At 40.6% G+C, this 27,802-nt stretch overlaps 3 protein-coding genes across 7 annotated transcripts in view; 1 reads left to right on the top strand and 2 right to left on the bottom strand.

Annotated features, from left to right (window-relative positions):
- hivep3b (HIVEP zinc finger 3b) overlaps nucleotides 1–16,301 on the bottom strand; it is a 33,318-nt gene extending 17,017 nt beyond the window's left edge. For 2 of the 5 annotated variants that reach the window (XM_085918275.1, XM_085918269.1), the window contains exons 1-2: nucleotides 16,098–16,301; nucleotides 7,688–7,761 (exon numbers count right to left, since the gene is read on the bottom strand). The gene's annotated coding sequence lies outside the window, so the exon portion shown is untranslated. Of the gene's footprint in view, nucleotides 1–2,922; nucleotides 3,469–3,535; nucleotides 3,558–7,687; nucleotides 7,762–15,744 lie in introns of those variants that run through there. The other 3 variants (XM_085918270.1, XM_085918274.1, XM_085918273.1) reach the window with 3 other exon arrangements.
- Nucleotides 16,302–19,526: 3,225 nt separating this feature from the next.
- Nucleotides 19,527–24,971, bottom strand: serinc2l (serine incorporator 2, like). The gene is made up of 10 exons (XM_085918151.1): nucleotides 24,406–24,971; nucleotides 23,571–23,732; nucleotides 23,298–23,485; nucleotides 22,520–22,599; nucleotides 22,290–22,427; nucleotides 22,025–22,194; nucleotides 21,758–21,848; nucleotides 21,385–21,535; nucleotides 21,097–21,303; nucleotides 19,527–20,819 (listed from the first exon to the last, which is right to left on the bottom strand). The coding sequence occupies exons 1-10, from the start codon at nucleotides 24,442–24,444 to the stop codon at nucleotides 20,681–20,683; spliced, it is 1,365 nt and encodes a 454-aa protein (XP_085774277.1). The 5' UTR covers nucleotides 24,445–24,971; the 3' UTR covers nucleotides 19,527–20,680.
- A 508-nt stretch (nucleotides 24,972–25,479) lies between these two features.
- LOC147052036 (stathmin-like) lies at nucleotides 25,480–27,703 on the top strand. Its single transcript, XM_085918152.1, has 7 exons — nucleotides 25,480–25,608; nucleotides 26,128–26,158; nucleotides 26,336–26,508; nucleotides 26,639–26,791; nucleotides 26,878–27,030; nucleotides 27,108–27,299; nucleotides 27,386–27,703. Exons 2-7 carry the CDS (start codon nucleotides 26,143–26,145, stop codon nucleotides 27,422–27,424), a joined length of 726 nt encoding a protein of 241 aa, XP_085774278.1. The 5' UTR covers nucleotides 25,480–25,608; nucleotides 26,128–26,142; the 3' UTR covers nucleotides 27,425–27,703.
- The last annotated feature ends 99 nt before the right edge of the window (nucleotides 27,704–27,802 follow it).

Below are 27,802 nucleotides of genomic sequence, written 5' to 3' on the forward strand. Positions count from 1 at the left end.
CTTTCATTCACATATTTATTTATTCCTTGTGAAATTTGGAAGAGGACCTTGATAAAAATGACAACATCATGAATGGTGATGGCAAATTTCTCGACATTCTTCAGCCCTTGCTTGATGATACTTTCACTCTTAATCAGCTGCCTTTCCACTTTTGATTCCTTTGGTTCCTCACATTTGCTCCGGGTGGACTCAATGAGAGCGTTGTTTGTGCCCTCGTGCCGCCCTGATGCGATACTTTGTCGGTATTGTATCGGAGTGAATGTGCTCATTGTCATCCTTTGCGACACCGCACCTTCAATACGGAACCTCCCAGTGAGGGACCTTCACCCATCTGTCGTCGCCTTGTCCTTTTGTATTAGACCAGAGGTATCAAACTCATTTTCATCCCGGCTCACATAATAGTTGGTGTCATTTTGGATCAAATGAGCGGTTTACTCATTTCGTCAAACCCCATGTTATATTTTGAGACGTTTTAAATTGCACACGGACAACAAAATGTGCAAATACGGGGTCGACTCATACGGACGTCTCTGTTGAGTTGTGAGGTCAGATTATTTCAGATGCGCGGTAAATTCCGGTAAATTGATGTGCGTGCGGTCGTTGTGACAGAAATGCCATCTATTTAAAGAAGGAGCCCAGCGAGTGTATAAAAGCTGCCGTGCTATTACTCAAACTGCGTTTGGGAAAATAACAGGAAGAAGAAGCCATTTGTATCTCAAGCAAACAAATTTTGGATTTTAATATTTTGACTTCATTCTTGCACCACTGGGACTTTATATTTTCCATTGACTGGAGATAGATGAAATAGCCATTAGCTGCCAATGAGACATTATAAAGGATCTAAAGGTCGATCGACATCCCAAAACAAATTGTTCTGAGAATGCAAACCGTAAAACGATGAAGTGAGCTGCAACACACGATGAGGTTGGAGAGGAGGCCTTACACGTGCAACCAAGCTGCCAGCTAATGGAGTGGAGCCGGCTCCTCTTTTGTTAATGCCGATCGATTTGTGTCCTCAGCAGATGCGATATCTGATATAGCCAAACAGTGAGAGAGTGACCACCCTCTGTTTCACTTGCCATTATTTTTTTTTTTTGAACCCAACTGCCTTTTACTATTTCAGCCAACCCATTTACGGAACGTAATGATTTCAGACTGTCACATGACGTTTTTTTTTTTTTTTCACCCACACAAGTTCACTGTGGGCTGTTTTAAATTCATTCTCTCAGTCATGGAGCGCCTTGATGATGGTCTGCATTTATATTCCACAAGATCAAATCCTGACATCCATTAGGTGAAACTAGATAGAGAGAATCGTTCACACCATCGCTAAGTGCAAACTGAATTTACAATGCTTGCATGGTAGTCAATCAAGTGAACCACTATTTGGCTCAACAAAGAAAACAATTGATTTGAAATGAATGACTTTTTTCCTCAGGGCTACTTCCTCTTTTGAGCAGCTGCGCCAATGTACAAGAGGAAACACGTGCACTCGCTACGACACTTTGCGTGACCCTGCCACCTTAGCTACAAATTGTAGTCATCTCCCAACCCACCTTAACTGGGACCTGTGAAGTTGCTGGTGCTTTTCGCAGCGCCCACACAAACACGGCAAAAGAGTCAACAGGTGGAAGCTCGGCCGAGCTACGTTTAAACAGCCGACCGGGCCGCAGAATGTATCAACAGCTCCCGGAGGAGGCGGGGCTTCTGATTTCCTCAAGGCCAAGTCCGCCCGAGTCGTGGCTTACCCTCTGTGACAAACCGCTCCATTCAGCCAGTTTACAGTTTACTCTCACGTCGCCTACGTGTGCCCCCGCTGGCCTTTCTGCTCCATGCCACACTGCACCAGACACTCAAAGGACACTGCACAGTCAGCTTCTCTTCGACTTCGATACCGCACGTATATCGACACCCTGGGCCAAATCTCCCCTGCTCATAAAATGCGGAGGTGTGTGTGAATATTTGAGAGTTGGAAAGCGTTTTTTTTTTTTTTTTAAGGAACAGGATAGGTGAAAATACTGCATAGGATTAGGAAAATGGTTTTATTGAGGTTCAGCTCAAAGCGTTTCTTGGTAAATATGTTTTGTTGTTTGTGTTGATAAATGTTGAAATAAAAGAAAGCAATATATATTATGTCTTTTAAATGAAATGGGAATTTTTTTTAAATGTGGATTTTTTATCATATGTCTTGAATTAAATGGGATTTTTTTTTATAAATGTGGATTTTTTTAAATGTAGGTCTCTTAAATTAAATGGGATTTTTCAATTTTGGTTTAATAGTTTTTTTTTTTTAATAAAATATGAAAAAATCAGTTTCCTGGTTTCCTTGACAATCTGATTTTGAAATAATCATTATTGTCGCCTACATGTACTAATATGATGATGGCGATGATGCATTTATATCTTACAACGGCCCTCTAAAACTGAAACCATGCCTAGAACATGTCCGGTAACAAGAAAATGAGATTGACTCCGGATTGCATTACAAAATACCTCACCCACTCAGATCAACGATAAAACTCACTAAAGGGAGAATGCGAACCAACATGTAAAAGCATCGCGTGAAACTTGACAGTAACAAAAGAATAACAAATAAATCCCACTACAAAAACAAAGTGGATTACGATCATCTTCGGTATCTGCTGCTTGGTAACAAAGGTCAACAAAACAAACAAGTTCAGTTGTGATTATTTTTCATAACTTCAAATAGGTACTTCTGATATGACACACATTTGTGACTTTTGATTTGATTTCAAACTCGACTTACTCTACAACCAACTGGCCTACTTTGGGCTTACTTTGATGGCCACGCCCCTTAAAAAGACATTGCTGTCTTGGAAACACGCACTGCCACAATCCAATTGTGCATAAACATGAATGACACCATCATCAGACATTGTCGGAATCTCCCGAGGCAATTACCGAGCCAGAAGGTCCCGAGGGCCGCATGACCCGGTTAGGGGGAATTAGCGGTGCATTCCTGCAGCTGTCGTCACAACGTAAAACCACAGCGAGGAGAAACCCGACTCTTCTGCCGACCCGCCACCGCACCTCCCTGTGGGCGCACCTCCTCTGAACAGCATCATCACCGTCGTCGGATTGCTTCTAGGTAAAGTTCTGAAAATAGCTATGGCGTTCTAAGAAGTGGAGGACAATAGAGAATGCGAGATAATAGTGCGTTGATGTAGTCGAGGTGGCGAAGGCCATTGATTTCCTGTTACACCTCGCTCGCCTATGCGTGCCTCGTATCGGTGAACTGCATCGTCACGAGCTTTTACTGTAAGGACACGTTGCAACTGAGCAATTGGTTATTTGATATTCCAGCAGTTGCATTGTTCACTCTGGGAAGCAATTTGCTTCTACACACTTCCCAAGATGAGGTAAATTGACCTCCTTAGTGCGGAGGGAGTAAATAATCAGCAGCATACTAAAACACGGCGCTTAGTTAACACGACTTGGGTCTTTTCCAATAAGATAATCGAACTACATCTATGTTAGGTGAAGAAACAAAGTGATAATAAGCCACTATACTCACAATACCCGTCACCAGGGGCGGGGCATACTTGAGGGGGCGGGGCTTATGGGATGCTTGTGTCCCCTCACTCAGGGGATGGAGCTGTAAAAATATATATGTTTTTTAAATTTGATGCTTAGTTTATTATATCATGGTAGCTATACTTTTGTGTTTAAGAAATATTAGTGTTGATTTTTTTTTTTTTATCCAATCTACAAACGCCTATCACAAAACGTCCTAAAAATAATGTTAGGTACCCAAGTAATTGTTCAGTCATAATTTCATGAGTTCGGAGTGTAAAATGATTGCGACATATCCAAGCAGAAAGTAAATTGAGCATCTTTCGAGATTGCCTCACTTTGCCACACCCAGTATGGCTGCAATGTGATGTATGTTTGACTCAAGGTGGGGTTCATTTCTATGTACTGTAAATGTTGTTACATAATACACACACTTTGGCTTTGGTATGCACGTTGGTTCACAACATCATTATTACCAATTACTTTTGTTATTATTTACATGATTATTTACACTATTTGATGATTTTACCTATGCCAGCCACATGTAGTTGAAGACATAAATAAATGCTTTTCATTTGGATGGCAAAATACCTGCCAAGACTCACAGTGAGGACTATCTGATGTAACATCCACATACTGTAAGTCTTACACAAATATTCATATATGAACACTTACACTGATAACAAGCAGAAACACAAATAGTGCAATTTGCAGTTCAAGCAAATAAACCCACTTCTTCCTGTCAGCAGTTTTAACTTTATTCATTGTGGTCTGGCAAATGTCAACAGTTTACCATTAAATTGCATCAGGGCCTTTGCTGTTTATGGAAAGAGATGTCCGAGAATGTGTCAATAAAGCCAAAATGTAAAAAAAACAGTGCAGGCAAAAATATTTCCTGTCAGCCCATGACCAGGATGTAAATTAAAATGTGGCCGCAGAAATGGAACATCTGTGAGGGTACGTTTTGGTAAAAGCGGAAATGTCATGAACGTTTTGCATTGCTGTTTGACGTTAATTTTTTTTTCACAATTTTACGATTCAATCTTGATCTATTAATATCAGACTTGCTGAAGCAAAACATTTCCTCTAAATCACCCGCTCATATTATTATGTTCAATAGAAAATTTAACAAGAGAATCCTATGATACTAAAAATCTTATAAAAATAATATAAATAAATATAAATATATATATATATACACACAAAATATACTTTGCTGCTTTTTTTTTTTTTTGGGAAACTCGGGAAGCCTTGTGGTCCCACCAATATTGTTTTGGATTCCTCAGTCCAACAAGCCAACACAAAATGCTTAGCATACTTTTAGCAGCACTTATACTATACAATACACTATACAATACTAAGTGTGACACAACTGACTAGCCTGCACATCTCTTTCCTACTGTAAGAAAAACTGAATTATTGCTAAATATTTCCCTACAGTACGTCACCGAAAAGCGAACAAAACACACTGAAGTCATTTGGAAGCAGCCGCAGCCAAAACGGAATGACAGTCAAAATGGGAATACTTAAAAGATGACTGTTGTTGGTTGGATACATAAATAGCCGCCCTCCTACTTGCATATCGATGTCGGCTTCTGAGGAGAGGCACATTTGCGAATAGTCATAAAGGCACGTTTTGACAACCGAGTCGACTGTGGCGATGACAACGCGGAAAGCGATGCAACGCTCTGAGGATAATCTGATCACACTGCTGTTGTACAGAAAAGCAATAAAGTGTGAATTAGAAAAGTTGGCGGGAGGGAACATTAGCACAAGCTCAGCATAGAAAAGTGCAGCTTCTAAAAAAAAAAAATTAAAAAAAATGTGGCTGCACTTGTGAAACAAACAGAACAAAATGTTCAGGAAGAACCTACCCTCTCTTATAAGCACTTGTCTCATAAATTCCCACCCGGAATGGCACCAACAACCAAAGCCAAGGGAGAAAACAAAAAATGTGATGGCATCGCCTGGATCACAAAGAACCGCAAACCAACAAACTTGACATTAACAAGCCAACACAATCCCCCCCCCCGTAAAGGGAAAATTCTCCCCAGCAGTTTTCCTAGTCGCTTTCCTCCTCTGGATTAACTTTGTCTTCTTTCCAGCAGTCACATGGCGAGAGAAATAAATACAGGAGAATCTTGTCTTGTTGTATATTTCCGCACTACCTATCCCGCGGCTACGGAGGAAACGACAAAACCAGGATGAGTAGAACCGAAACAGACAAACGTTTCATTTCATCAAACTAGCGTGCCAGGAAAGCATGAAAAACACACAACAACTAGAACCATTTTCTCTGGGCAACTTTCTCACATGCTTCCAGAGAAGATCCATTTGGAAAGCGAGTAACCCGCCAACCCACCTCTTCTAACTCTCGAGATTTTTTTTACTCGTCGGGCCTATTTCTCTTCATCTCCCTCTTCTGTGTAATTTAGGCACTCCCGGCTGTAAATGGACACCTACTCAGTGGCAGTGAGTGGAAAACCAGCCCTGCTGCTTCAGCTAGTGTATTCTCCAAGAAGACCTATTAGCTACACAGATAGCACCTAGTTAGGAATCCGAGAGGTGGTGGTGGTGGTGGGGGGGGGGAGCTGAACCCTCCCACATGTCAAGCAGATCGTAATTTCCCCCCGGACGCTTTTGTCCGACTTTATTCCTCTAATGATACAACCAGAATGCCTTTATTTCTCATTTATGGCCAAGTGCCAGGGCAAACGTTTCCTTGGAGGACAAAGTGATGAATATTCAAACTCTGCGGTGACCTAGCTGGGGTTGCTCCTTCTTGTTGCTGACTGTGCAAAACTCTGGGACTACCTGGATGCAAACAACAGGATTGCTGACTGGAAGCTTACATAATAGAAAACACCTTCGATGGAAGCACGGTTTTCTTTTCTTTGTCCTTTTTTTTTCAGAAATTCAAAAGCCTGCCTGTGAAATGTAATGTTGCCTCATTTTTATTTTAATTATCATCATTCACTGCCATCGACGACGAATGAATGAATGAAACTTGATTTCTTCACACCATCTTTCTTTTATATCCATATAACATGACATTTTAATAGCAGGAGGAATCCTATTTTGATATTTTAATATAGCTTTGCTAACGATAACGTCAAAGGTTAGCAATTTGTTTTTGATGTACAGTGCCTATGAAAGGACATTTGCACCCTTTCCATTTTACATGACCAAAATATTCATCATCAAAGTTCATTTCCAATACATAACCCAAAGCCTGTCCAGAAAATGTACACAGCGTGATATGTTGGAGTTGGTACCTAATATTTTGCCCACTTTGACTCTCCAGCCACCCACTCACCTACAATCTCTCCCACCTCATCCATCTTTTCAAACGGGGATGAAAACTGACTTGGATGTCCTGCAGCCAAGGACAAACACATAGTCCTATGACAGGCACCACATGCTTTTTTTTTTTTCTTTTCCTCCCCATCATCTGTTTATTTTCTCAATTACACAATGGGTGAGTCTGTGTCAGCAACTCTGGGGTTTTGCTAAAGAGGGAGGTGGAGGATGGAGGGGGGGGGGGGCGATATTGTGTCTTCATACCACTGAGAAACACTTTTGTAATCATTGTGGTGGATGGGGCAATGTATGGCCGAGCGGCGAAAGAGATTCCTGCTCGGAAGAACCTGCACCTGATTCATCTTCAGAAGAGTGTGACCACAGTGTGACAGATTATTACTCAGTGATGTTGCAGTGATTCACTACTGCGTGCTGTTGTTGAACTCTGAGTACGAGAATAAACTTGTGACATTGACGCGGCCGTTGACGGGGCAATTTGCAGGCTTTGCGAGAAAACTTGGATGAAATCCGTCAAGCACAAAAAAATAAATATTTGAAAGCTAAACTGAAAACTGTTTCATTATGGATTTGACCTTTTTTTCCATAACTAAATGTTTCTTGTTTGAAAGTAAATTGTAGTACTGAAGTATGTCTTGATAAAAACAAAGAAGAGATATTTAGTCTTTTGAAAAGTGCAGAATAATTCTAGACTCTTTAAGTGCCCCATTTATAGATAATATTATGAGCCAAGCTAACGATTTAATGCTGAAAGTGCAAAGTAACTACAGACATGAATAATATCACAATAAAGCGGGTCAAGATAATCTATTCCATTTCGTGAGCATGCACTTACCTCAAATCATTCGCGTTTCAAAACATCTTTGCCCATTGAAACGAATGGAAATGCCAACGATCCATTCCAGGCCCCTATAAAACAGCAACCAAAAAATTTGTAACGCATTATTGATCATCAAAAATAGTCCTTTACAGTAGTGTACTATTTGAAATATTAAATTGTTTTATGTTTATTTTACCAGTGAATCTCAAGTGTGGGAATAATATCAGGTGTGATAATAAATATCTTTAAATAAACAACTGGCCTCTTTTTGTAATAATTATGCAAAAATGATTCAATTCAAAAATCAAAATTTTCTCTTTTTTGAATAATTATTCACTATCTACTGAACCTAACAACAAACTATCTCTTGTTGTCAAGTGCCATGCTGCTATCCAGTAATTAAAATGTTTGCTTCCAATTCTAAGCACAAAAATCATCCTAGCAACGCCTCATATCTCAAAGGACTCGCCTATACGTCGCCTACATCAATTTCCAAAATCGATTAGAACGATTAATGCAATTAATATAAATCTGCAGACCGATTTTTGTCAATTATTACATTATTTCCTCTATCAACCAATACGACAGGCAAACCGCAATGTCAGTCGAATTTGATCAACCGCATGCCTAGTTTCCGCAAGAAATCCGTTTCCCTTGGGTGATCTGACGAAAAAGGGAGTTTCCATATCGTTCAGAGTAACCGCTGCTTTTTCACGGTGTAAACTTGGGGAAGTCAGATCACTCTACCAAAGCCAGACCAAAAATATGACAGGCCTTCTGATTTTACTGAAGCACAGAAGGGAGCCTGTGTTCCGTCTAGACCAAAAAGCCAGGAAAGCTGTCTGAGGAAACACTCGGACAAATATTGACCTTCAATTACTTGAAACGCTCGCCCCTCGCTTTGGGGCCGCAATATGGACGCGTCAGCAAAAAAACATCATATGCATTTAATGTATATAAACATGTTGGGCCATACCTGTGCTGTGTACATAAATACACATAGTACAGTCAACACAGGGTGTGAAGTGACATCAAAACGTAAACATTACAACACTGGGTTTCTTTCATCGACTTAATGTATCGCTGTGAAAATCAGTCCGGCATCACAAGAATTACTCGACCTCTAGGAAAAGGATAAATCTAGTAGAAATCTTTTTGACCTTTAATAGGGTGAAAAGTAAACAAGCTTCCAAAGTGATGGTCAACCGCACTTGTGCATAATTAACAGCTTCTAAAGTGAGGCGTTCTTTCAATGACCTTACCTGACAAAGTAAGGCACAGCTTGGCAACACTGCGGCAAGTCACTAATACATGCATGCCAGAGTCATTTTGGGTTTCATAAAGCCTTTTTGCACATCTGGATTGTCACCATAGTCCAGCGGTGTCAGACTCAAGGCACGGGGGCCCAGATACGGCCCGCCACATCATTTTATGTGGACCGCCAAGACAAATTTTGCATCGACTTTGTGTCATAATTAAAATTACAAATAGAGATATTGCTCGCAATTTTTTTTACTACCATTCATCTTTTTAAGCTATTTGAACAGTTTTTACTAGTCTCTAATTTCAAAAGTAGTTATCCATCAGTTTCTTATGTGGGAAACTATAAACCTCACTTGCCGAAGTCATTAAGGGTTTCATAAAGTCTTTAGTATTTTTATACATCTGGATTGTCATTGGTGTCAAACTCAAGGCGCAAGGGGCAGATACGGCCCTCGACAAAAATGAATTTACCACCCTTGCCGTAGTCGAACAAAGAAATCTCTAACGACAACTGAATCCGTGAGCTTGATGTGCTCATCAGAAGCACAGCAGGCCTTGAAGGACTTTTCCACTTATTAGACTCCCGCACAGAAGAAATCCCCCCATGCAATCCTTAAGTCTTGCTCAAGTATAAGCTGAGACAAAGAAAGAGGTGAGGGCGGGTCTCGCGTCTCCCGCGCTCACTCATCATCGCAGGTTGCCAAACTACTGCCATGCATCTACTACACGTATGGAAATAGTGCACTATGGGTAACTGCAATTAGTAAAAGTGTGGCAGCAAAGCTGATATAACAAAGCAGAGCATTTGGAAGGGATCCATCAAGCTAGTAGTGAAATACAATCCCTCCGCTGCATCGCTGATCGATGAACACACAAATAAACACACACACACCGGCGAGTATCTTTATTTTTTATCACAGAGCCTCCTTGGGAGACTACCTTCAGAATGTTTCCCTCCTCTGTTCACTTCAGGAATTCATCACTGCTAGGCTACAAAACGTGGACTCGAATACTGAAGGACAATTAATCAAGGGTTGGGCTAGACGTGGTTTTTGGAAATGTGAGCCAAGCCTCCCCTGGGGGGGCGCCAGAGAACTTGTGAGAGGTGCCGCAGCTTGGGAAAAATCAAATAACCAACGTAACCTGTTTCACTTTAACTAAAGACTTAATGTGTTCATTAATTCTTAGTAATTATTATAATGAAGAAAGAAGATGAAAGCTGAAAAAATATATACAATTTTATATATTGAATATATATATATATTGCTTGAATTAATTTACAACCGTGTTTCAGACTGAAACATAAAATTGGCATATTTGATTCCATTGCCACTTTCTGGCAAAGCAGACTGTCCAATGTCCAAAATACTTTTGCCCACATTCTGTATCATGTCTTCTTACATCCTCCCCCACTTCATTTCCAACAATGACATTGTGACCACGCCCTTCTCTTACATACCTGTGGTGTACAAGCACAAAAGCTTACAATCACACTATTACATAACACTCACCACTGTGGAAAGTCAACAGGCACAAAATAAGCACAATGTTGACACACAAGGGGGGGAGATTATGACATCAAGTGTAAGGAGGAGACGCCAGACGCATTGTGTGCGGGTAAAAAATACCAGACGACTCGGAGCAAAAAAAAAACATTATACCGTCTCATCATCTTATTTGGTGCAAACCTTCAAGTTTGCGATAGCACAGGTAATGATTAACCCGAGATTAACGAGTCACCGCTGCCGGTTCTCTCGCAGTGGAACCCGCCCGCACTGTCTGTCGGCTTGTCCACACAAGATTACATAACAGAGGCTGGCACATATGAGGAAGGGCCCGGCAGACACACTAGCACACATTGTGTATATTTTTGTCCCCGTTTCAATTGTGAGGTCAGGACAAGTGCAGACTGTCCCCAATCATGCAAATGTAGGACTAATGAAGATGTGGGTCAAATTAACCAAAATGTGTTTAAAATGGAAATTGACATCAACAGAACTTTTTTTCTTAAATACACAATATGTGAATTTCTTTTTTTTTTTTTTGGTTTGGTTTTACAGTAAATTCCAACCGGATACACACAATATATCATTCAGTCATTTCGATGTATTTTTTCGATTCTTTGTTTTTCGATAAATAGCCCAATCCTGTTATATCTTTTCATTAATTTCCCCCATAGTTGAACAAGAAGTTTGACACCCATCCTTTTGTACTTTAAAAGAAAACAATGATCATCATTAGGATTTTATGACCTAACTTTTTTTTTTTTTTTATATTCGACCAGTGATATAGTTGTTTCTGGTTGTCTGAAAGAAAACAAAACCGTCTAGCATGCTCACACACATAAGCACATTCAGTGCTTTGAGTAATCAGTCAAGCAGGCCAGACCGTTACTGAACACTCATGCTCACTTTTTCTTCAGTACAGACACAACGCCATCTGTTCAACACCCTGGGAAAAAAAAAAAAAAAAAATGACATTAAAACCAAACCGTCTCTATGTCAAGAAAAAAAAACCAGCCCCTGATTTTTTTATAAGTGGCAATCACATGTGTACGAGAAGCTGAGGCGGAAGCAACTCGACACGACCTCTTTCCCGTTGGCATCGGGTGAACTTATATCAACACGTTGCCACCTGCAAAGCTGAGTCAGCGTGGTGAATTAGTGAACGGACGCCAGGTGAAAGAAGGAATTGAGTGTTGCTGTGTCAATTGGCAGAAAAGTGCCCTTTTTCGACTTAAGTGTTGCACCGGTGGGAGGCACGGGGGGGAACACACGCAGGCAGGCCGCACGCACGTTGACACGAGTCTCCTGGAATCACAGCGAGGTGCATTTCACTTTTATTATATCCGGACAAACTCATTGGGCAAGTCTACTCGATAGTTTAATGGCAATATTTGATGGCGTAAATGTGGAGCACGCACTTCCAACCGAGAATCCCATCCAGCTGCAACTAGTCATCATTCCTAAGAAGACATTTCGGCTGTAAAAATATGAAGAGTATGTCTGACCCGGAGCTTTTATTTACAAGTCTGAATGTATATGGGTATTTTAAAGAACATATATTTTGCCCACTCCAGGGTTTAAAAATAGCTATTTCCGCACCAATGGCAATTTAAAACAAATGTCTGGACCACATGTAAACACACTTATATAGTGTAGTGCTATTTTAGCGCATCTCAAGCTGTTTTTTTTTTAGAGTAGATTCACATGTATGCGTACACATGCTAAGAATTTAGTTAGCGTTTTAGCATTCGCAATTTAGTATTTGTTTCTTTACTTCTTAACATTTTCAACATGGTAGGAGAAAAGATTGAAATGTATACACTTTTGGTAGCAGTTTAGCATTAGCAATTTAGCATTTTTTGTTGCTTCTTAACATTTTTTAAAAAGGTAGGAGAGTAGATTCAAATGTGTACGTACACTTGCTAAATATTTAGTTAGCATTTTAACATTAGCAATTTAGCATTTATTGTGTTACTCACTTAACATACGGCGGGACACCGCCACATTTCTTTGACAGCATAAAAGTCGAAACAATAAAAAATATAGTTTTGACTTTAGTGCTTGAGTACTTTTCATCCATTTTACTCAGTATTTATGTTGCACACATTACACGAGTCATTTTACATGAAGGCAATTAGTGATTTCTAAACAAAAGGGCAGCACAACCTTGTCCAATTGCTAAAGCGATATGGCCGATTTTGATGCCACAAAAAAAGTGCACCTATGAAGGAGACTCACAACTGTTTGCCATCACTATGTCACCTGAGTTTACCTCAAGTGAACTCAGTGCCACAAGCATCACAGAATCACCTCTGCGCATGAGTGCTTTTACTTTGCCTCATTTGCAACACTTTTCCAAAACGATGAGCGACCTCAAAAAAGAGAAGATTATAAAAAAAACGTTGAGAAAATTCGTTAGCCAAATAGCATAATTTGCTACATCACACAGTCCAGATGGAACAAATCAACCTTTGCCTTTTACCATGACGTCGACGACTGAGAATCCTCACAAACATAACACCAAAAATTAGCTAGCGCCTCGTTATTTTTTTTATTGGTACTTTTGTTCATCAGTTAGCGCACATACTCTAAGTAGTTTTGTATTCTTCTCGCTCTCTAAAGAGTGATGACAAAATGATTTAGCCATGACTGTCACATTTGCCCTTTTTGGTTTACCAAATACTGGATGAACAACTGAAGTCAACCAATATCCTGGAAGGGACTGTGCTGTGCTTTTTAGTTCTTATGTGCTTATTTAACTACTGCAGACGCCAATCTGGGTGTTGGCAAAAGGCTTGTTGAAAAATCCAATTTTAAACATGCCCATAACAATGTTGAAACCATAAATGGCAAAAAATGGCTCCAGCACCTCCTGGATGTTTCAAAAATCGACTGCATTATGATGTCAATTTTTCTTGCCGCCACCCCCCCGAAAAAAAAAAAAAGGGACACCGAGCAACACGCTCCTTGGGCGCCTGCTGAGTTAGCGCCTTTTCTTCAGCCGGCACCACAAGTGGTCTCCATCCAGACAAGAGCGACGCACCGTGAGCCTGCCGCTTTGTGCTGATTCAATAAGAAATAATTGCATATTGGCCTTTCTCCACTCATCCCCCTCCTTCACCGCTGTGGTCTGATACCGTACTGTATTTCTGTGCAGTCGTTTACAGAACAGAGCTGAGGAGGTATGCCGCAGCAGTGCCCCGAGGACTGGCTTTTACACAAAAATGCTTGGGACTGCATGTGTGAAGAAAAAAAAAAATAATGTTGGTCGTTCCTCCATTAAAGAAATAAAAATCTGCGATGGTAACTAAAATAAACAGCAAAAATATTTGTCAGGGTTTTTTTCTGACTATAAGGCGCACTTAAGCTTTTAATTTTAAAAATAGACAGTGTGCCATATCTATGTCAAATTTGCTTTAATGTGAAATAATGCACTTGATAACCCGGTTTTCCGTATATACGGGAATTTCCCAAAACAACCTGTTAATTGAGACGGCGCCTTATAATGCGGTGCGGCTTATAGTCTAAAAAATACGGTATGTCCTCAATGTAATATTTGGTTACACAATCTTCTGGGCAATCACTGGAACCAAACAAGTTTGTGTAAGTCAATAAAACAATTTTTTTTTTAGCTGTGTGTTTTGGACTTTATTGGATGAGGAGCCAAAAATTGTTTGGTTTGGTTTTTAAAGTCCACTAAAGCGTCACTGGGCCTCTTCCATGTTTCATAGACGGTACAACGTTCTTATCTTTGCATACTTCATTTTTGTGTCTGCAAGCACAGAGCTGATGTGACATGCCAAAATGTTCCAGTCTGGACTTATCTGTCCAAGGGGACATCCTCCCTCAAGCTTTGTGGCTTGTCACTGTGCATCTAAGCAAATTCTTGTCTCATGAGTTTTTATAGATATTTTTCTCAAGAGCAAACTTTTCTTACACATGTAATTGCTTCTTGTCAAATCATCAATATATTCTCTATCTGAATATAATTTATATAAAAGCAGATGGTCTGCTCTTAATAGTGATGCTTAAAGCAAAAAGAACATACAATTATATACAAATACACAGAAGCCTATTTTACACGAGTGGGAACTCTTGAGCTAGCTAGGCTTGGTGACACTGCAAAAATGAATCCTGAAACTAATTGGATAATGCATCTATTAAGGGTAATTAAAATATATTGTCGACCTAAATTTAAATGCATTTTTGATCCCCCCCCAGAAGAAAAGTAAACTATAGTTATTGGACACCATAAATATGAAATGTTACACTTGAAAACTAATTCGAGAACCTTAATCTCTGAAATGTTAGCAACAGTTAAATAATTGACCAATTAAAAGAATTACTAGGCCAAAGAAAACAATTAAAGCAATTAAGTGCTCAAGTAAGAAAATACGTTTTTATAACTGAAGGTTGGGAACTTTTTATTCTGATCCTGGACTACACCTACAATTGTGAGAGAGACATATTATATATTTGTTAGCATAGTTTACATATAAATGCTAGCATCCATCCGTATATGGACAAATATATATATTGATCCTCAATGGCATACAAATAGAAAACTGCGTCGTTGTGATAATTAGTCCCTAAGAAAGCTGTCCAACTTCAACAAACCAGCAATAGCGATACAAAGCTAGCAATAACACAAAGCTAGCAATAATATCAAAAAAAAGACAGTTTTAGCCATGTCTGCTACAATGACAGCATGACATTTGTTCTGGCACTAAGTGATGGATATTCCAAAACTGTTTCAAGAATGCTCCTGAAAACAAAAACGACAGGCCAGCGCAAATGATTGACACCTTGGCAGTCACGCCTACTGTTTCTGATAAATTGTTCTTCCTCAGGTGCGGTGGTTTCCACGAGCTGAAAGAATTCCAGCTTGATTGTAAGATACTACAAGACAATGATTTAACTTTCCTCCAGTTGGTCTGAAAAGTATTTTCCCACAATTGAAAATGCTTTCATCTTAATAATTATACTGTGACAAGCAGAAGATATAAATACCGCTGCAAACAATAAAAATTGACCTGCCCTGAGGAGACTCCGTCAGTAATCCACCTGTTATCTGGACAGATGTTACTCCCAAATATGAGCTCATGTTTTAAGGCAAACCCCGCACATGGCACACATCTCACTCAAATCTATTAACATAATCCAGCGAGAATAAGCCTGTGGCACTGAGTAAACCCTAGCACACAATCATTTGGGAAGCTAAAGTATGATGTCATCCAGTAAAAATGTGCCATGTGTAGGTGGAGTCCACAAAAAAATAAATAAATAATAAGTTCACAGGTTTACCTTTTTAGATCCATCTTGCATCACCTTGATCCATTTAGAATGATTCAATTGTTTAGGAGGCTTCCAATATGGTGCAAACATAAGGTGGAAGCAGTTTGGATCGCCTCAACAAATTTCCTAAATCGACTGCTGTGCGGTACCCATCTTGCCTGTTCTCCTCGTAAAAAAAAAAAAAATAATAATAATATCATCATTTCGCGTTTCGCGTCCAAGACAACGGACGAGTCAACTTCACGTCACTGGCCGCATGTGGAAGCGTCAACGTCATTCTTCCACTAACTTGGCACCCAACCCGCTGCCATCTTCACAACAAAAGCCCACAAACAAGCCATGTTAGCGAGGTTTATATTTACCAGTTTGCTACTGTAAAAGCGCTGCAGCCATTTATCCGGTGGCGAACGGGCCAACGGTCCGCATTTCCTGGATTGTGATGCGTGGATGGAGCCGCTCTACGAGCCTACGGGTCCTGTGGAGGGAGGGTCAAGGGGGGTCAGGGGGCTTCCCGCCGCTGTGTCAGAGCGGACAGCGGGTCCACATTCAGCTGACGTCCACAACAAAACAACATCACGCAGAACACACTCCGGCTCCGCACCACTCCGCGCGGCAGGTCCGGTGGGCACCGCCCCCCTCTCAGTCTCCTCCAGTGGGGATGGCCCGCTCCCGCCTACCTCATGAATATTTATGAGCAGAACGGAGCAGCTACTGGCGGGAGTGCTTCCCCATTACCGTACATGAGTTCCTATCTAACGTCTCAATATTATTGTATTATTGTATATATTTGAACATTATATAATAAGAAATAATCATAATATCTTAAGTCAGCAAAACAGAATTACAATTAATGAAATTAATAAATTAAACTAAAATCTACAGAACCTTGTGCTCTTGATCAGACCAAAGTTAAGGAAATTATTGTCTTATGATAATGTCCTAAAGAATTACGATTTAAAGTGGGAATTAAAGTGTCAAGCCAAGGGATCATCAACATACCTGTGGGTAGGGCCTGGTGGCCTTCGAGAAGTTCATGAAAACATGGCTGGTCCATTCCAAGCCTAACATGCTGCATATCCGGGCCTGTCCAGTCAATTATTTAATTGCAGCAGACCAATTAAATGATTAAAAATGTGTATCAATACTTTTGTGAATCAGATGCATATTATTACATGCCTTGCAAGAGGATGCTGACACGATACAGTCTGCCAGGAGCTACAATATACTAAAACCTGAAATCAAGAATCATTACTGTACTTCCGTTGTCTCCCATTGAAAAATAGAAGGTGAGATAGAGTTGAATTGCTTTGTGTGCTTTCCAAACATCTTTTGTGTCTATGTGGTGCCCCCCTGTCAGATTTTAGAGAACTACATTTTAGTTTTAGTTTACCTCAGACGACCCTTCCGATGCTAGAAAATTCAAACCAACATAACTTGAGTAGGAGACAATATTGGTGTTTCTTTTTTTAAACAGAATGATATTCCATTTTTTTTTTAAAAATCCACGTACTCCAATAACTCATATAAATAACGTTTTATTTTCTCAACTACTTAACCAAATATAACACTGTTTCTAATAATGGCTTAATAAACCTTAAATTAGCATTAAAAAAAAGCCACATTGTCATCAAAGCCTGTGCATCTGCTCTCACTTTATGTTGAGAAGAACACTATGGCAAGAAGGAAAGGAAAAGTGTTTTTTTTGGGGGGGGGAGAAAAATAGGAGAGCAAAAAGGAAAGCTGTGTGGGAGGAAGTGAGAGACAAGAGGAGGCGATGGTAGGCGTGCAGGAAGACGCAGCGGCGTGAGCGTTCCCTACTGCATGCTACAATATGACTCTGACAGGCTTATGTAACCAGACTGGCCTGGCATTTGGCTCACAGCAGACGCCGACTCCACTGACTTATATAACTGCATCAGCTGCGCCTCTGAAGGGGGGGAGTCGGGGGGGGGGGGGGGGGGGGATTGCATGCATACGGGAGAGTCCTACTAACACTGTACTTGCACTGCAGTCAGGGATTGCCAAGCAAAATGACAATCAAAGAGGTTCTTTAGGTTATTCACTCAACGGAAAGAAAGAGGTTAGATTCAAGAATGTTGGACAAAACTTCTCAAATTTAGGGCCGGGTGCTTAGATTAATTCTTGAGATGCTTCAGCCCCCCCTCCCCAAAATGAGCTCACTCCATTAGGTTAGGGATGCCCAACGCGCTCTATGAAGTAGGACACATTTTTAAAATCACAAGAAACACTACTGCCTGACATTTTCACCGTGGTATAATGAGCAAAGATTGAGGTCAGCGTAAACGGCGGCGTAAAGTGGCTGCACGAGTAAAAATCCCAGGATACCTAACCAAGCACAGTTGCAGAGTTACACTAAGTGGTTGATAATCAGCACATTGCAGCTTCTGATCTCATATTACAGCGACAAATTGCATCAGATGATAACGGAGGAAATGAAGGTGGGATTTATGACAGCGGAGTCAACGGCCAAAGCAAATGACTTCAATCTTTCCTGGGAGAATGACTGAGCTCACATTTGTAGATGTGGCGATACTAGTGGAAATAAAAGTCGAATTTACGACGTTGAGCTAATTCGTCCTGGATGGATGCTGTTGGCCGCTCACAGGCTTTTTTTTTCCATTTCGAACAGTGCAAAGAATTATTGAATCTCTAAAAGAACACGTTGATTGCAAAAAAAATGAGAAATGAAGAAATGAGTGGAGTTTTATTAAGCCAGACAGCAGATATGTGATTGAAATGTTTTTTTTTTTTTATCTTCAGGGTTGATGATGTCACCGCTTTGTTTACTACAGTATCTTATGTGTTTCCGTGATGACTGCAGACGAGTCGACAGAGCGTCTGGGCCAGGGTTCCGGACTTGTGTACCATGCCAATGTGAATGAGGTGCACTGTTGAAAAGGGGACAAGACAGGATTTCCAGTCTGAAAAACACAGATTGTTACTGCCAGGCCATTGCGAGGTCACGGAGGGGGCTGATGAGTTCAAACTTCAGTGAGTAAATAGATTTATTTGATCATTTGAATGTAATATTTCATCTATCATAAAGCTAAACAAGGTTTCTGATATTAACAGCAATTATAAAATCAATGAAAACATCTTCAGCGTCGGTCAAAAACTGTTCCGCTTGCCATCTCTGTTGTGTTTGTCTCCAAAGAGAAGGAAATTAGTTACACAGCGTGACAGTGCCACTATATTCAGGACATATGTGGATTAGGTTGAGCGGCGCGGGGTGTGCTGCTGGGAAGTCAGCCTGCAGAACACAGTGTGTCATGTGCAACTGCAGACATTGCCAAGTGCACTGGGCCACTATTATGGCAGCCAGAACTAACAGGAACATTCCTCGCAGTCAGGCAAAAAAAGAAGGAAATAACACCATAAAGACTGTAAAGGCTTTCTTACAGTAACACACAAAAGAGCATATCATTGAGATAATGGAAAAATGTCGTCTTAAAGTGAAGTGAATACATATTTCAAGTATGCACATGAACAAGAAGAAGAACTGCAATGAACAACATTAGCACCTGCAAAATGACTTTCAGACAAAACATGCAAGTCACATGTTAAGTCCGTGGGCCCCAAAGTTTTTAAAGCGTGACTTCTATGCAAGTCTAAAAGCAAACATATGCATCACCTTGACGGCACAGATAAGGAGACATTGAGTACAATCAGTTGCAACCACGGGTGAATCACTGGACGAGCGGAACTGGATGTAAACAAAAGTGAAACCTTGACAGTGTTTTTATGAAATGACTACGCTATCACAACAGAAAGCCAGTCCGAGTGTTTAATTTTAATAATAAAATCAACATGCATCTTTTTGTGTTATCAGTATAGTACAATAAGCACGCATTAGCATTTTACAATATTTAATCAAATGAGAAGGCAATGTTGAAATCAACAAAAACAAATTGGCTTTGATAATGCACTTAAGTGATGGTGGTAAAACTTTACAACCCTTGGAAAATGCCTTTTCTAAAACAAAATACCGCAAACAAAACCTCAGCATTTGGGGGGGGGGGGAAACACACTTCCCTTATTCACAGCGAAATGTAGAAAACCACAACATAATGAAAGTAATTACTTTTAAAACCACCAGGAACACGCATCACGGCAAAGACGGGTTTTCAAACTGGTTTGATTGTTCTGCACATTGCAGCTGAATTGTTTGGAAATGATGACATATGCATGAGCACGGGGGAGCCCCGTGCGCATCATGAGAGTCTGGCGTGCTGCCAAAGATCAATACGTGCTGCTATGCAGGTACAGATGGTTGAACAAGGCCACAGTCAGACGTGGAGATGGTGTTGCATTAGAGATATATTGTATGACCTTGACCGGACTACATGTGAAATGAAACGGCAGCCTTGTTACTTCTCTGACTGCGCAATGTCAGTCTCGTAGAAAAAGGGAACCCTCGTCACCATCTGCGGGGTGTGCCGTTTTATTCTTATCTCATTTTTGCACACCTCTTCCACAGGGGGGGCTCGAAAGGAGGTTTCCCCATGTTGCCCTCAGCACTGAAATAGTCCTCAAAATAATCAAAAGAGGGGAGGGGGAGGGGGTTGGGGTGTCCCAGACATTGTTAACAGGAAGTCTGGTGTTTCTGGTCTTCGGTAAGAAAGATTTGCACTATTGCGAAAGTGTCGAGTCTCTGAGTAAGTAAAGTTCAACAGAAAGATAACAGTCACGCCATATCAGGTGACAGGTTGAATCCTATCAAGGTGAGTCATTGGAAAATAGAATCAAGTCTTGTAGCTCAAGCTCTGATTAACCTGTCCCATTAATATCTGCGGTTGATTATCACACCGAGTCAAAGGCAAAAAAACATGTTCATGCATTTCCTGTATTATTTCCACCCCGTTTATGTTTTCCTTTAAAAATCGCTAAAGCAAGCCAAACCGATCAAAATGAAAAGACCTGCTGCTCAGTTGAAATCTCTGTTGGTGAAGATGAGAGGGGCCACCAGGGTCCACAGATACAGGCCGAGACCCAGCCAGCTGGAGCACACCTTCACCCACACGGCCGGCATGCTGCTCCGCATGGCTTGCGTGGTGGTGTCGGGTCTGTGAGAAGCAAAAGAACCGTTAAGTGAAACAAGTTCAAACATTTATGCGGAAACATAGCGATTATATAAATGTCAGAGGAGGCCTTTATCTGAAATTAGAGTGCATTTGCAAACCAAGCTTCTTGTGCACCCTCTAGTGGACAGAATCGTAATGACAGTTTATTATCATGTCTAATTCTGGGCGTACATCAATTATTCGCATTTTTCTCTTGTCTTGCCAGGACTCCCGAACCCCCCCCCCCGCGAGCGGCCATCTGTTGGTGAATCATACTTACAGGTACCAGTTGGTGAGGGTCATCATGATGTACAGCGACGCCAGAGTCAGATGAAAGTGGAAGAACGAGTAGCTATAAGTCACGCCGTCCTCCTCGTTGTCCACGGCCCTGTGCACGCCGTCTTGTCCTACGTTTTCTTCAGCCTCGCCGCCGCCCTCCTCCGTTTGGAGCAACTTGTTGACCTGAGTGTTGCTGGATGAACGAATGCTGGGACACAAGGGGGGAAAAAAAAGTCGGGTGAAATATAATGTGATAAAATAGAAAATGTGTGCACACGGCCCAACTCACCTAGCGTAGATGGTGCATAAGAAAAAGATGCTCAGGCCAACAATGCTCTGAGCATCCCACCACTGCAACTGGCCTGGTGGGTGCTCGCTGGAGGGTGATGTGGTGTTGACATTCGACACTAGACTCAGTAGGCTGGGGTTACATTTGCGATCTGTGACATCACAACCATAGAAGCACTTATTGAATTTCCCTACTTAGGAATTTACAATCTCAGCCTGCTGAAGAGTTTCCTGACGTATACAAACTAATGCAACCATTAAATATAAGACACATGGGAGCTATAACCAGAAATGACCGGAACTTAGCACAATGGCGTCTGTCTTAATATTAATCACAAATGACTGAAGTGTGAATGAGACATCATGAGACTCACTTGGATTGTTGGTGAGTGCGGACCAAGTAACGTACATGGTGTAGAGAGAGATGAGAGAAGCTTGCAGCAGGCCAGAGTAAGGCTGGGCTTCCTGGAAGTAACACGGCAAACATACATTCCGCACTAAATTTTATGATGTGCAACAAGAGGACATTTAAAAAGAAAAAAAAAAAAAACAATTCAGTCGAAGAAACAGGAAAAAAAAACATTTTAGGTTGTGCTTTTCGAGATTAAAATCTAGCATGAATGTTTTAAAAAGTTAGTTACCTGAACTTTGGGGAGGATGGCCACAATCGAGACGATGACACAGAAGATAAAATTGAGGCTGATGATGACCTTGTGCTCTGCGCAATCATCTGGTTGTGTGTAATAATGATAAAACAACACGACGGCGGTAAAAGCCAGGGCGTAGAACAAGAAGGTGAAAGACAGCAGGCCTGGCAATCACACACACAAAAAAAAAAGTGGGTCAATGTTTACGGAACAATTTACAATCCATTTATGGGAGACGTCAGGAATTCAATTGCAATACCTGCATACCAGCACTTGTTGTCGTTATTTTCGGCCTTTTCTACCCACGTTTTGTTCCAGGAGTGGGCAAAGTCAATGAGGAGTATGAGTTGAATGATAATGAATAAAAACGAGCCCAGTAGTCCAAAATAGTACCACACTGTGAAGCAAAAAGAAAAAGAAACAGACACAGCTGTCAATGACACTGTTGAAAAAATAAATTGCAACGAAATTAATTAATTTTGTTCGTACCAGTATGAAACACCGGATCAGTGATGAAAAAGGCTCCCACCGTAATCCCAACTAGGATGAGAAATTTAAAGAACCAGAAACTAAAAAGCAAACAAAAAACAAGCACACAGTCAAGAAAGCAGAATAGCTAAGTCAACAATGCAAACACGTTTCCAGTCTGCTCGTCTTTTGTAAACATCTGAGTCAGAACAAAATGTTTTTTTTCTAAAAAAAAAAAAAAAACATTACCTGCACGATTATCTCATTAAAATGACAACATTCAGTGCAGCTGCCAAGGAGGACTTTTGTTCTTTGGATTTTGTTCCTAAGCACCTGATGAGCCATCAACAGGGGGCAGCAGTGCAACAACTCAATTTCAAAACCACTTATTTTGACCAAATTGTTGACTTTACTGTCATGACAAGCAGTGGCACTCAGCAGACTTTAAGTCAGACAGTAGCAAACATTTGGAAACGGAGCAGATATGTCTATAATTCACAGAGCATGTGATATGATTGCAGAAGTATGTGTGTCATAAAGGAACCCAAGTACAACGACAATCTGGAGAATATGACATGATCGTCACGTGAACGGACACTAATGGCTGTTGTGCCGCTCTGGTAAGTAGATGTCACTCATAGTGCTTGTATACCACAAAATAGATTATTATTTTGCAATCAAGTCATTCCGAAATGTTTTAGCACCTTGAAAGTAATGGTCACTGTTCTGTTGACTGAAAATGGCTGGCTTTGAACAATTTAAAGTCACGTGACGTGTGAAATATAACAGCAACATGTACCCATTTTGCAAAGATGCACGCGGGTCTTTGCTGGTCCTGACGCGAATCATGATGATGGAGAAGAGAAAGAAGAAGCAGGTCATTGCAAAACAAATACGATACACGGATTTATAGCCCACGATGACGTCACAGTCGAACTGGTTTTCAAAGCCAGGTATAGTGGTTCCACCCTGGCAAAATCCCGGGATCTGAAAGAGCAAAAAATTAAAACAGGCTTAATCACAATGCGCAAAATAACAAAACTTGGTCAGGTTTTAATTGTCAATGGCTCACTTTGCGCAGTTGAGTTTCCATTCCGGGAAAGATCATGATGGCTGAAACAAAGGTTCCGAGCAGCAAAAAGAAGCTGAAAACCAGGCGTGTGACAGTGGAGTTGTTGGAGGAGGGACAACAGCCACACAGCAGACATGGTGCAGAGCCACACAGACACGAAGCCTGCAAGATTCCAAAAGATATCAAATGGGACACTTTTAGTTTATATTTGACACTTTAGGTCAATTATTCATCAAAATACAGTCCAGCTTGCATACAAACAATTGTGTTTGTATTGAAAAACAAGGAGAGGCTGACATTTCAGTAAAAGCAAAATAATTTGATTGACAGATTGTCATGACGAGTGATTTGTCAAGGACTATAAAAATGACGTCATTTTACAACCACTGAAATCGCCACAAGTAGGTCATTGATTGGAAGGGCGAAAAATGACAAAAAATATGTCCATTTTTAAACCACAAACGAGAAAGGGTGTGGAGGGTCAGCTAAAATATTTAATGGCGTACTGGTCAAAATATTATAAGCGAGTGAAAACGAACCCCTATCTTATATTTTGAGAGTCGACGAGGGCTAGCTTGTAAAGCTAACTTCCTGAAAAATATGACGTCACATTTGCGTAGTTTTCAAATATAAATTTAACTAAGTATCCCACGTTAAGTATCAGGATAGACGACAACACATCATTCCATATTTCGTTGCATCTTTTCGTTGCTCATAAACTTGAATGTTGGTCGTTTTTCCGTGGCGTCGCCAACTGCTTGTTTGTTTTAAAGCCTCGACTAAATTTAGGCTAAACCATTCAAGAAAGAGTACAAAATTGAAGAAAAATACTTACGCAACTGGCTAAGGAACACAGTGCCATACATGCTCCCATGGTGACGTCAAAATGTTGAGATTAGATGTATATTCGCTCAGCTTCCGTGTGCAAGCTGTCTGAAGACAAACAGGAATGTGGTTTTTGTTGGCTGGCAAATAAGTGCTCTACAAAACGTCGCCCCCTAACGGCGTGAAGATTGACTGACTGAAGTTATTGTTTTTAGTCTACTTTACATCTCATTTCCCATTTATGTTTTAAAATTAACTTTTGTCACCATGTTTCTCACACTATATAACTATCCAGCCATTTTCTACAGTGCTTGTGTTCATGGTGAATGCCACAGAGCTTCCTAATATGGTAAAAATGAGTATACATTGACATAAATCGATTTACATTGTGGGTCCCTAAAATTTCAGATTAGGGTCCATTGTTCCACTAATAATAATAAAAAATAATAATAATCTGAAGCCCTGTCATCTGCCTGCATAAAACCACAATATAACAAACACCACAAACAACAAGCACCCCCTGGATGAGTTCAGTGGAAAAAAAAAAAAATAGTGATTAAAATATCCTACTCACCAGAAATGCTGATTATAAATTCATTAGGGTGTGCAGATTGCTACAGACCTGTTTTTTCTAGACGATCTTTGCTCGGAGTGACCAACCTCAGAGGATGCAAAATTGTTGATGCCCTCGAGTGCCAGAGTCTGGACCTGTAAGGATGAAATTGAAATCTGATTGGTTAAAGAAACAATCCCATGGCCCATGGGATTGTTACTATTACGTTACAAGTGGTTACAAGTTACGATTGACAAACAAGCCTCAAGCAAAAGCTAATCAAATAATGAGTTGTTATTGTTAATCAATAGCCTTAAAACATGAAGCTAAATGAATACATTATTGTGCACCCATTCAAGATCTTCACTATCACATTTTTAACAGTTTTAATATAACAGGTGATGTCAGGACTCTGAAAAATTAGTAATGTTTTGTGTTTAAGAGTTTAGAAGCGAGGGTTTTGCTGTGACGTCACCGTTACCGTTGTTGTTTAGATTAGCGTCACAGGCGGTCTCTGATTGGTGGATTTCGACCAATCAACGTTAAAAGCTGAGAAGACGCCATGGATCCGATTTTGTGCGCGAGGTTGCTCAGTTGGCGGGTGACTCCCGACATTAACTTAAGGGCAGAAGCATATTCGAGCACTTCAAACACAATTAGGTGAGAACAATGCACTGCGTGACCGTTTAAATTGTCCTTCATATCGCTCGCTGGTGTGTTGGGGGAATTTAAAGAGTATACTGGTAAAATTTGCGACTTTTAAAGCGAAGTCAACTTCAGGTAATATAATGTTATTTACACAACATGGCGACAATGGAAAGTTGCACCTGGACCAAAACGCCTTGTTAGATTTTATTTGCCCGTCTTAGTAGATACTGTTCTATTTTTAAAATAGTTTTAACACTGTCAAATGCTATTCACGCGTGTTTGTGAAAATTAATTTTGCTCAATTCTATCGCTTGCGTCTCATATGAGTTGCGTGTATGTGTATGGCTCTGCAGGCCACAACTTGACTTTTTTTTTTTTTTCTTCCCCCAAACACGAGGTCTTTGTTTGTTTTAGCGCATTTGCTGCACTCCTTCGTCTACAGAAAAAAACCCCAGATAACTACACATTAGTAGTGTTTGAATTTATGACTCGTTTTAATATCCATGTGCTGATTCTTTCCACTATTTACAGGCAGCCTAAGCTGAAATGGATCACGTTGCAGGTAGGTGCAATAAAATGGAAACTTTCTGCTGACTGTTTGAAAGATTTACACTGAACATATTTAGTTTTGGAATTCTCCAGCAACCTTGAATCATTCATTTGAATTTCCGAATAAATTACCATAAAAAAAAAAACTAAAGTTCATGCAGTCATCCACGTGACCCATGTGGTTTTACAGATATCCAAGTGAAGGAGCTGAACAAGCGTAGTTCAGGGCACGCCTTTGAGCTCATCCTGAGACCCACCTCCCCTGATGCAAAAGTACAATTTCCACTGTCCCCTGTCCAAAAGAAAGAAATTTCACTGGATGAGATTATGAAGAAGCTGGAGGCTGCTGAGGAGAGACGCAAGGTATCTTCAACACGAGTAGTTCAAAGAGCAGGATGAACATTTGCTAAATCAACTAAAGGGAAAGTTCTCACGATTAATTATCATTTGCATTGAACTTGACAGGCTCATTTGTATTTTCTCTTTTTCTAAGAACCACGAGGCAGAATTACTCAAAAATCTAGCAGAGAAACGAGAGCATGAGAAGGAAGTGATCCAGAGGGCCATTGATGAATGTGACAAATTCAGCCAGAATACACTGGAGAAGCTCACTCAAAAAATGGTGGCTGCACAAGAGAGACACGGGGTATTTTCACAACCCAAATGAATATGACAAATCAACCAAATATTGCAAAAGTGGGAAAAAAAAAAGAAATTTTGACTTTTTGCCAGATCCATGAGGCCGAAGTGCTAAAAAATCTTGCGGAGAAGAGAGAACGTGAGAAGGAAGTGCTCCAGAGGGCCTTTGATGAATGCTGCAACTTCAGCAAGACCACTCAGGAGAAGCTTACTCAGAAGATGCTTGCTGCAGAGGAGAGATACAAAGTAAGTTAAGAAACATGAATGGACTCAAAAGACAAATCTTAAACCAAGGAGAAACACTTACCTTGGTTATTTATCAGAGCCACGAGGCTGAAGTGCTGAAGCAATTGGCTGAGAAACGAGAGCGTGAGAGAGAAGTGCTCCAGAGGGCCTTGGATGATTGTAGCAATTTTAGCAAGAGAGCTCAGGAGAAGCTCAACCAGAAGATGGAAGCAAACAAAGACAACCGCCAAGCGCGATTGGCTGCTCTCGATAAGAAACTCAAAGAGAAAGTATGTGCTGGTCTTGTCAATCTTGAAAGTTGCAGTTCAACTGAGACTCCAAAAAACAATAACTTTATCCTTTTGTTTTTAAACAGGAAAAGAAAATTGAAGAATCAAAGAAGACAAGGGAGTGAAGGGGGAAAACGAATTTCTGAATGCCGACAGCCTCAAGGATAATCTTTGCATTACAATTGTTTTAATAGTTCCAGCTGAATATTAGTGCCTCTCTAGTTCCTCTCGGCAGCTGATTACACTGTATTGTTTGTGGTGCTACTTGTTTTTCTATTGCTGGGCATTCCAATTAGTATACTGGTCCATATGCAGCATTTGTTGTACGATTCATGGTTAAAGTTGCAGGTACTGTTCATTTCTTGGAAAACCTTTTTTGTAATAAAGCATGATTACTAATAAAAGCAAGGTGACTTGGCACTGTTTTGTTTTTTTGGGGGGGCGGGCCCTGAGGTAGCATCTGTGGTTTCACACTACTGACACCTAGTGGCAGAATCAGGAAT

Source organism: Syngnathus leptorhynchus, chromosome 8 (assembly GCF_054491065.1).
Source record: "Syngnathus leptorhynchus isolate UIUO chromosome 8, UIUO_Slep, whole genome shotgun sequence".
In the NCBI taxonomy this organism is placed as follows: domain Eukaryota; kingdom Metazoa; phylum Chordata; class Actinopteri; order Syngnathiformes; family Syngnathidae; genus Syngnathus; species Syngnathus leptorhynchus.